We start from the raw sequence: 10,571 nt of genomic DNA, 5'->3' as shown, positions 1-10,571 counted from the left end.
CTTAATAATACATATAAATTCTCTCTCAAAAGAAAACGCTCTACCAAGTCATCAAACCCAAACATTATGTATGTCTCGCCAACCCAAGCATTGCTTCATTGCTAGATCAAGGGTTTAGCACATTGCTCTGCTGAGGATAAAGATAGCCATATGAGAGCCTAGATGCCACACATGACCTCAGTGCCGACCTCTTCGGGTCAAAGGCAAGTAAAAAAGAGAAACAAACCTTGTGGGACACCTCATGAAACAACCAGGAATAACACCAGCAACACTTCCAATCTTCTAATTCTATTGCATGATGCTATCTCAAAATAGATAGGCAGGCACAAGAGGGCTACTTAGGTGAGTATGTGGTGTGATTGTAAGGTAAACTCTCCTATTCTTGTATAAGGTCATTTTAATGCAAGAGAAAGAAAACACCCCCCCACCTCCAAGGTTACATATGTAAAAATTGGGTCACCCCACAGCTCTGAGTGTAAATCTTACATACAGGAATGGGGAACCAAACTGCAAATGGCCTAGGGTATCTCCTTCAAAGAAGGATTTCTCTTTAGTATTTTAGCTTTCTGACGGTCTTCTTTTCTTTGCATCCCTATCAAACAATTGGAAGCCAAAGGAAAGCTCCTCAGCACTTCTATGATTAGAGGAGGAAGCCTCTTTGTCTTCAAGATGGGCATCTAGGGGAGCATCCTGAGTTTTGAACCCAAAGTCCAAAAGCTCTAGCTCAATAGTGGGTGTATTTTGGGTAACTGGATTGGTAGGATCTATCAATGTGGTAATTGGCATTTCTTGAGTCCTAACCGAACCTTGCTGTCCAGTCAAGGTTGCCATAGTATCAGGATTTGGCATCTCTTCAAAGCCACCATGATGGCTTGCTTCTCCTCTTTCTTGCTCCGCACCTCCCAAGGCTCCTCTTGGTGTTTCTTCTAGACTTGAACTCGCTACAAGCCCCGCTATCCAATGTCTCTGCTCTTCAGCTGCACCTGAATTCATATTTTGAATGGCAGGAAAACAGATCAAATATCAACTCTATCAAAGGTAAGGTATGATATATGAATATGGGAATTTTTTTCTCGAAGCACACATGCACGCGCACACGCCCACGCACACACAACCCCGTTCCCCCATATAAATCATATTGTATAAATGTATATATTGGGGGGGGGGGGGGGGGGGGGGGGGGTGTTGTCTCTTTTATATACATACACGCATACATTTATGTATAGTCTCTGTATATGTATGTATACATAAACGTAAACCTATATGTATGTGTATACATACACATATATATGTCTATATATTTTATATCTATCTACACACACACACACACACACACACACACACACACACACATGGGAAAACAAGACTTAAAGTGATCTAGTAAGAAAACCTTCTGAACAACTGTGCTTTACATTAAGTTTCTTTGAAGTACCTGCTAGACCCACACTGCTTGTGATCAGAGACAGCTGAAGCAGCTCTAGAAGGCGACCAAGGTCGACTCCACTTGTCCAGTTTTCTGGCCCGTACCCATTATGAAGTTTGAGACGACCTCGATTCGCTGTTCCACCCCATATAATCCCCACGGGTCTTGGCCTTCTTCCATCTTCTTCTGTTGTGAGTATCAAGCTTCCACTGTCACCCTCTAGATCAAATGGCTGTTTATTCTCTCCAACAATGAGAAAATCTGTGAAGAAACAGATGCCCTTTTCATCATTGTATTCAAGGGCATATGCCATGATGCTGCCCACAGTCAGACCCGAGCTCCTACCAACCTTAACTACCTGTCTCCCTACAATGCTTCCCACAGGAGCTTGTAGGTCTACCACCATCACATCTCCCATATCACCCACACCTTTTACAGTTGTGGTTACCCTTGACACGTCAAAGCAGTCTCCAAACGGTATGAAGGCGCCATCAGCTCTGACAAATGTCTCTGCAATTGGGCAAATATCAAAGCAATTAAATGCCAAATCGTGGAAAAGTACCATAAATTTATTTATTTTTTAACTTATGTAAGAAGAGGATCAAACCTGGATTCATGCTTGCAAAAATGCCATACCACAAGTCATCTGTAATAAATGAGGTTGCCCTTTCCACAGCACCCAAATATATACCCGGGCCAAGGTTGGGTGGCAATGGGTGGAACATTTTCTGGTTCGGATAGTCTAAGTCCACGGCAACATGCCTGTTTGTCAAAAAACCAACTTGGCGTGGGCCGGTCTTACTCTGAACAATGGCTCCAAGTGTTCCATAGGTCTCCTGGCTTGCAACCTGATGACAGTAAAAAGAGAGTTATGCCTTCGAGCCAATCACTTATTTAGTATTGGCATCTCTCTTCTTCAACAAGGCTTATTTTTGAACAGGTTAAGTAAGTTGCATATGCTAGACTTACTAAGGGTATTTACAGACCATCTCCTGCCATGGGTGGGCGCTTGGGCAGGGGAGAAACCCCGTCCACAACAGATCTTATCCAAGAGTTTGGCTTCCAAGATATCCCCCATTTAAAAGAGGTTGGATGGCCAAAATCCCCCCATGCCAATGAAAGGCCAACAGATCATCCTCCACCCATCTCATGCGCAGGGGTTTGGGCAGGGGAGTCCCCCTGTCCAAGAGGTTGCAGGTTACAGCTTATCATTATCCAAAGGGAGAAGCCACAAATGCTGGTATAGGGCTGTTTTCAAAAATAAAGCTCATCAGAAAAAGAATGCTGGCATGCAATACCTGAGAACCTGGACCTATGCAAGAGTCGCTTCCTCGTAAGCCCTCTACCAACTCTGTATATACCTGTTCCTTGGGAGCGACCGCAGGAGTTCCATAGTAGGAAAACTCCACAACATCAACATCACACCAAAAACCTCCGGGTCCCTGCAAAGTTTTCAATGACACAAGTGCACATTCCACATGTATCAGCATTTACCAGTATGTGAAACTACAATGTGCAAAGTGGTATGAAAAGGTTCTCACTTCAAGCACGGGAGGAAGTAATTGAAGCTCGTGGAGCCATTCTTTGTGGACTTTCCGAGCAACAAACACAATAATGGCAGGGATGTCAGTAAGTTCTCCTTTCCTGGTCCTGAATCCTATGGCTGTACCAAGACTAAATTGCCGCAGAAGCTTGCTATGGAATGCCCTTATGGTCATGAGATCCAGCAATGTGCTAGCTTGTTGTCCAGTGGGCATGACCCTATCATCTGTTTGAGACTGGCCATGGACATGGCCATTCTTTTGCAATCCGCTGAAGTATGCCACCCTCTCCTCGGCGGTTCCGTGGATACGGGAGGAAGCCGGCCAATGGAAGTAAGCTGCACTGTTTTCAGAGGCGTGATGATGAGCAGCTGATGCCACTGCCTGCATGGAGTTAGAACTCTGATCAGACCTCAATAGAGGTAGCCGGTTGTTGTTGTGTGTCCCTGATGCAAGAGAAAACAGAGAAAAAGATGAACACTCGTCAGCTCTCTTCTCAGTTGATCCTTCTTCTGATAGAAGTGAAGAAGAAGGGTGCTGTTGCCTGCCACCACTTCTCAGCATACGAGCTGTGATGTCCATGTCCTCGCTGGACCTTAAAACACCAATAAAGAAAAATATCATAACACCCTACATCATGAAGAAATTTGCTTTTGTTAATTCAAACTCTCCCTGATTGGGTTGGCTGAGATTAATATTGATTGCCTGTGTTACCTACAACTCATGCATGATTACAAGTGTGTTTATTGCAAATCATACATGGTAATTTAATTCTTACCTGTCCCAAATGGGCTTGAACCCCATCTTTTTCTGCGCATCAAAAGGCAATCCTATATCTGAATCCACTTGATGCTGGAACATATCACTTTGTGGGCGGTAGGGCTGCTGCTTGTGATGATAGTGGGAGAGGTTTTCTAGACGGTTTTTCCTTGTCTTGTTTGCAAACTAGAGGTGCACACTACACTTGATTGCAAACTAGAGGTGCCCACGTAATTCAATTGCAGATTAGACTACAAATGAAAGGTGCCTACCTGGCTTGATTGCAATTTAGAAAGCACATGAAGGCGCCCACATTGAAGTCAGAAGGGTGCCCACTTGGCTTGATTGCGAAATTCGGAAGTGCACACTTGGCTTAATTGCAGATTAGGGTGGTTTAACAACTGCACGCTTAGTTTGATTGCAAATTAGAGTGCAGAAGACAGAGGTGCCCAGGAGCCTTGAGATGGGAAAGGCAGAGTGCAAAGCAGAGGAGCCCACATGGCTGGATGGTAAGGTAGAGTGCAAAGCAAAGGTGAGAGCTAGCTTGTTTGCAAGACAAGCTGCAGGTTAAATGCATATAATCTTACTGCATTTGCTGCAAATGCCATGTTACCGGGGACCCTTATAACGGGTTGGGGGGGGGGGGGGGGGGGGGGGGGAGGGAAGGACACCAGGCTCACGAGGGGCATGCCAGAGGAGCTCAGAATACAATCAAAGCAGGGTGTCCTGGTGGAGGGAAGCTAGCTAGGCTTGAAGGGATGGCCACATGCGAGAAAGACTGCAAGGAGGGGAGGTTGCTATGATGCCATATTCTGAAAGAGGCTCATGGGGGGGGGGACTGATTTAATGATACACATCCTCTCTCTCTCTCTCTCTCTCTTCAAGTGAGCATCGGAATGAATGCAGCTACGTAGAGATTTCATAAGAAAGAAGAAGAAGCAGCCACATAGGGCCTTGAGCACAAATAGACCCGTGGGGTTGTACAGTGTGTGTGTGTGTGTGTGTGTGTGTGTGAGAGAGAGAGAGAGAGAGAGAGAGAGAGAGAGAGATGCTCAGCTCTCTCACTGGCGAAAAGGGGGTTATTCCTGTAACGGATTGAGTGACCCACTGATAGGACCGCTGGTCAAGACGGGGCTCCTTTTGTGCAGCGAAGGTGTAATATATCGCCTAATTATAAATTGACACGAAACGGAAGATTCGGAGGCTCCAAAAGGAAGGGAGTGTAGGAGAGGGCGTCTTTATCGGCTAGCCGCTAGAGGCCTCATAAAACATTACTATCAGGCAACATACAAAATAAATAAATAAAGCACCGAAATCTACCTTTTTTTAAAATCCCCATTTCAAATAATATTATTATTCACCTTCCCTTTTTCCTAATGTTTCATGCTTGGTAAACAAATGTTAACAAAGAACGTTGGACATTTCTCAATAGGCTCATGCCAACCTACCATCAGGTAATGCATGTGTATAGGGGGCTACGTGGAGATCCTTGCATATGCAAGTCTAAGGTTAAACACTTTAAATCAATTAATCAACCCGATGAATTAACGCACCCTCAGCACACGAAGACTAAAATAGGCTATTCTTTTGTGATACATCAAATGGATCTTATGTATGGATGCCTGTCAATAATTCGGTGCTTGCTCATCTCCTAGATCGTGAAAAGTGTGGAAGGGGTCTCTACTAATAGATTCACTTCTCTCTCTCTCTCTCTCTCTCTCTCTCTCTCTCTCTCTCTCTCTCTCTCTCTCTCTCGGACATCATAGTAGACTTTCTTTGTCCAGAAAAGGGGCAAGAGGCGGGGGGATGACAAGGATAGAATACAACCCCACGTAATTACTCCTCTCTCGTAGGGTTTACAAGGTTACAAAGTAATACGCAAGTGAAATGCAAACCAAGGGGCTTGGGTCTTTTTTTCTTCTCTTTCTTTTTATTTCCTTTTTTTTCATGACATTTTTTGTATTTTTTAGCAAGCACTTTTTGAGTCCTCATGTGCTTCTCATCTCACGCGAGAATCTCCTAAAAATATTTTCTTAGCAATGGGTAAATAGCACTCTATAGTGTCTACTCCACCTCTTGCATTCCCATCCAAGGATCGTATGAAGATGCTTGAAAGTGTTGATAATTATGGTTATTGATAATATGAAGATGCTTGAAAGTGTTGATAATTGTGATTACTGATAATATTTACATTCACACGTTCCATAATGTTGGAAATTGGGAGCCACTTCCCGAGAGGTCACCCATCCCAATAGTGTTCACGCCACTGCGTGCTTAACCTCCACCACTCTAATCCCTTCCAAGCCACGAAAATTGGTGGAGGAGGGATGATAATGGCCCTAGTCTTCTATTAATATTTACATTCACACGTTCCATAATGTTGGAAATTGGGAGCCACTTCCTGAGAGGTCACCCATCCCAATAGTGTTCACGCCACTGCATGCTTAGCCTCCACCACTCTAATCCCTTCCAAGCCACGAAAATTGGTGGAGGAGGGATGATAATGGCCCTAGTCTTCTATAATTTATGTATGATCTCATTATCCCTAGCATTATGCATGTGGTATGTAGACGGCCACGCCATGACCTTCCAACACCCTTCCTTCATGACCAGGACGCAAGATACCCAGAGGCTCTGTCGACACTTGGCCCAGAGATCTATCTACTCTCACAAAGATGTTACCGAGCTATTCTAGCATATGCCCGCCTGCTAGTGATTACTCCAGGCATACTAACACGACGTAGCCTTCTTAGTCGTACACGCATTCGGCCTTTGTTCAGCTCCACACCGAGAGGAATTGGCAAGTCGACCAGCTCTGGTAACAAGATCCCAACATGCCCTCCTTGGCTCTGATACATGTTGGAAATTGGGGACAACTTCCCGGGAGGTCACCCATCCCAGTAGTGTTCACGCCACTACACGCTTAACCTCCACCACTCTAATCCCTTCCAAGCCACAAAAACTCGTGGAGGAGGGATGATAATGGCCCTAGTCTTCTATTATTATGTGTGTTCTCATTATCCCTAGCACTATGCATGTGGTATGTAGGCGGTGAGGCCATGACCTTCCAACACATAAGTCTCAACTATAACAAAGTGACCTTGCAACAAGATGATCTCTTCTACATCAATATCAAAGCTCAAGGAAGGATAATCATCCAATTTTACAAAATCTTTATTGAAGGTTTTTGATACCTTGCTTTGTTTGAAATAATTACCTCTAGAAATTGAGAGATTCATATTTGAAGAGAGTTATATTTATTGAAAAGAGAGACATTCATATTTGAAAATAGAGATATATTTATTTCCTACCTTTCATGGGGTGTGTGAGTGAAAAGAGTTTTGAGAGATGGAAAGGAGAGAGTAGTTTTGCATTGTGCCAAAGAGATAAGAAGGAGATAATAGTTTTGAGAGATAGAAAGTAAAGAATAGTTTTTCATTGTAAAGGGGAGAGAGAGAGAGAGAGAGAGAGCCTGGTTCAGCACAGGCTGGTCTGCGCACCTCACCAGTCGAGAGTCTCCATCAATCGAGAGAGAGAGAGAGAGAGAGAGAGAGAGAGAGAGAGACGAGCAAATTAACAGTGGTAGCAGACACCTGCTCCGCCCACTCCACAGAAGTTTCTCCCCCACTCTTGGACCAGCGTGGAGGCCGAATTCTTTCTGCTCTCAGGGGAACCTTGCCAACTCATCTCCGCGTATAGCCGTTCCTCAGCTTGAAGGCGATCCCTACTGCAACAGATTCTCGTGCTTTTCTAATAAGCTCTCTAATTGACACGCTTTGGGAGGGTTTCCGGCTCTAGGGTTTCCGGCAGAGCAGTCGAAGAAGGTTAAAGATTTTTAAAAAAAATCAGGTTTACAGGTTTTCTCAAGGGTGCAGCAAGGGTTCAAGCAACTATTCAAGGTGCTGAATTAGGGTTTTCAGGTACTAAATTAGGGTTTGCGAGAACGGGTTTTCTTTGCTTTTGTACATGGATTTGGATGACCCGGCTGCTGCTATTGGTGGCATGGCTACCAATAGCCTTAACACGGATGAGGAGATGATCGAGAAGGATGTGGGTTATGCTTGAGATGCCTCGGAGCAACAAAAACGTCAAAGGCTTGATGTTGATATAATCTCTACACTCTGGTGAATGTTGGAGAGAATGCAGAGGAAAGTTCTCAGGTACCTTCTCTGGAGTTTGCACGTTTGTTGGCAGATCATTGCTGAGCTTCTGCAAGAATATGTGAAGGCAAATAGCGTGCAAATGGCTGCAGTAGATAATGGTGGTGTGGCTGATGTATGCATGGAGACTCCTTTGTTGCTACAACAGCTAGCAGATTTTCATGATCGTGCTGCTATCTTCTTCTTTACTGGACGTATTCCGTTATTGCCTCGCCTTAGAGCATGGTTGGGCCACTTGGTGTCGCCTAAGGCACTTGAGGAGATTTATGATGGTCCGAGAGTCTTTTATGAAATACTTTTTCGCACTTCGGAATCCCGTAGGGCAGTCTTGGAGCAGGTGCCACTCTTTTTGGATGGGCAGTTGTTGGTTCATGTGGTTCCGTGGAAGCCTATGGCACAGTACCAAGATATGTTGCGCCAGGCTTGCCCAGTTTGGGTTGAAGTGAAACAATTCCCACCAATGTTTTGGCGTGGTCTCATGCGAGGTATCGGTGATGTCTTGGTGGTGCCTCAAATGACATCTAGAAACCGAAATCGTCTATGCATGTTGTGGGATACTGGGAGACCTAGGCCGACACATTTGCGTGTCAATATGGCTGGGCTGCAACCTTTAATGTATGAATTGAGGTGGGATACATTTGCTGGCCACTGTTTCAAATGTGGTGAGATGGGCCACTTTGTCTCCGAATGTCCTAAGAAAGAACAAGTTGCTGCTAACAAGGATATCGTTGATGGACAGTTTCTCGTGGAAGATAAGCATGATGCTCCTTTACATGATGCCCAGCACATGGATGTACATGTGGATGTTCAGAATGAGGTTGAGCAGCCATGGGTGGAAGTACGTGGTAAAAAGACACGATTTGTTGCCCCGCAGGGGGATTTCTCAGATGTTGTTTGGCAGGGGCCTTTGCGTACTCATCAAGGGCCCTTACATACATATGCTCATCGCCCTTTGGGTTGAGGTGCCCAGCAACAGACCAGGATTGGGAGGCCGGGAGGCCAACTTTCTCAGGGTACAGGGGCTCTTGGGGTGGATAGAGTAGAACGCTATCCTATTAGAAGTCGCCTAACAAAAGAAGCATAACAACAATTGCCTCTTGTGTTTTGTTCGAAGGGTGAGGTCATCTCCCCATGGGATGGTCATTACCCTTCGGCGCACGTGCTCGAGAACTCCAAGGGTAGTCTGAGATCACAAATACCATGTCTAAAAATGCAATGCTTCAAAAGGTTCGTGATTTGGCAGATTGTCCTGGGCCTAGTACACGGCCTTGTTGATTCCTTTTTGGGAAGGCTTATGAAAATTGTGCAATGGAATGTAAAGGGTATTTCTTCATGCCAAAAGCAGTTCAGGATTTGGCATACAACTTTTTGTCATGGTTGGGATGTTTTGTGTGCAGTTGAACATAAGCAACATAAGTTGGCTGGCAAAGCCTATGTATATAAGGGGTTTCATGTTTTCTATAGCGGACATCCTGCTTCGCAGTCAGGTGTTATGTTTGCTGTTCGTTCGCAGTTCCACCTTTCTCTTGTGATTCAAGATGTTCATGGAAGATTTCTAGTGATACATATTGTTTGGGATGATACGCCTCTATGGTTGTTAGGGGTGTATGCTCCAAATAATGCTCGTGCACGCCGTTTGCTGTGGAATGACTTGTATGCTCTTTCAATCTCTCATCCTGGCTTTGTGATGGGAGACTTTAATATGTGTGTCTCCGGGGAGCAAGCCACGTCGCCTCATTCTATAATGGATGGCCCAGAGAGAATGGCGTGGGAAGGTTTTGCAGCAAGGTCGCTAAAACAAGACATGTGGTCTTGGTTGCATCTAGATGAAAGGGGTTACACTTATGCCTCACAACAGTTTCGAGGCACTTATGCTAGATTGGATAGGATGTATATTTTACATCAAGATCTCTTTTTGCCAAAGGTTCTTATTATGATGGTTGATCAGCAAGTGGTTTTGTCGGATCATTAGCCACGTGTTTGAAATGGTCTGGGTGGATGCATATAAAGGCTTGTTGGGATGCTTGCCTTTGCACGGCGCTTAAATCACACTTTTTTGGAGCATGAAGTTTTTGATGTTTATATGCGTTAGTTGTTTGTTGATACGACATTTCTCCACAAGAGTGTTCATGCTGATTATCATGCTTGGCTAGTGTTCCTTACCAACACTCGGAAATTAGCGCGACATTATGGTCTTGCTAATGCCTCTATACAAAAACAGCATGTGGCTCTTCTTGAGTCGCTTTTAAAGGGCTTGCAAGCGTTCATGTTTACTGACTCTATGGATGCTGAAGTTGTGGGGATGCCATAGAATGGCTGAAAAAGGAGCTATCTAGGGTGCAAGAAGCACAATATGCTCGCTTTAAACTACTTGCACGTCTTGATGCTTTGCGGGATGCTAACTGTCAATCTCATCGCTTCTATGATAAGTTGCATCAAAAACATATGCGTGAGAATATTGTTAGGCTGATGGATGCCCAAGGCAACCTTGTTACTCAACCTTCTCAAGTTATTTAGCATTGCATCAGGTTTTATGAAGATTTGCTTGCCCCTCGAGAGGATGTCTCGCCAGCTGTCCTGGCTGCAAGGGAGTCATTGTTTGCTGAAGTACGATATCAAGTTGACCCTGATGTGGCGGTTCACCTTGATGCTCCTGTTACTCAAGGGGAAGTGGAAGCTGGTCTCTCC

General features: G+C 44.7%; 1 protein-coding gene across 2 annotated transcripts; it reads right to left on the bottom strand.

The window, feature by feature from the left end:
- Window positions 1-260: 260 nt before the first annotated feature.
- On the bottom strand, window positions 261-4,866 carry LOC147618145 (protein NARROW LEAF 1-like). 2 transcript variants are annotated; one of them, XM_086774573.1, is made up of 6 exons: window positions 3,743-4,866; window positions 2,965-3,410; window positions 2,722-2,865; window positions 2,031-2,271; window positions 1,433-1,933; window positions 261-983 (listed from the first exon to the last, which is right to left on the bottom strand). In XM_086774573.1, the coding sequence occupies exons 1-6, from the start codon at window positions 3,780-3,782 to the stop codon at window positions 559-561; spliced, it is 1,797 nt and encodes a 598-aa protein (XP_086630699.1). In that variant the 5' UTR covers window positions 3,783-4,866; the 3' UTR covers window positions 261-558. The 2 variants fall into 2 exon arrangements, with proteins under 2 accessions (XP_086630699.1, XP_086630698.1); XM_086774572.1 differs by having other exon boundaries at window positions 2,965-3,559; window positions 3,743-4,562.
- Between the last annotated feature and the right edge of the window lie 5,705 nt (window positions 4,867-10,571).

Source organism: Cibotium barometz, chromosome 35 (genome assembly GCF_041138505.1).
Source record: "Cibotium barometz isolate CiBa-2024 chromosome 35, ASM4113850v1, whole genome shotgun sequence".
Taxonomy (NCBI): Eukaryota; Viridiplantae; Streptophyta; class Polypodiopsida; order Cyatheales; family Cibotiaceae; genus Cibotium; species Cibotium barometz.
The sequence above is the reverse complement of the archived record's forward strand: the minus strand, read 5'-3'. Positions and strand labels throughout refer to the sequence as shown.

What these genes read in the sequence shown, in the direction of transcription:
- LOC147618145 (XM_086774572.1), bottom strand. Translation starts at nt 3,825, where the DNA reads ATGTTCCAGCATCAAGTGGATTCAGATATAGGATTGCCTTTTGATGCG. An exon ending in TTCAAGCCCATTTGGGACAG is followed by an intron (nt 3,560 to 3,742) that starts GTAAGAATTAAA and finishes TGGTGTTTTAAG; the next exon opens with GTCCAGCGAGGACATGGACA. An exon ending in TACTTCCTCCCGTGCTTGAA is followed by an intron (nt 2,866 to 2,964) that starts GTGAGAACCTTT and finishes AAAACTTTGCAG; the next exon opens with GGACCCGGAGGTTTTTGGTG.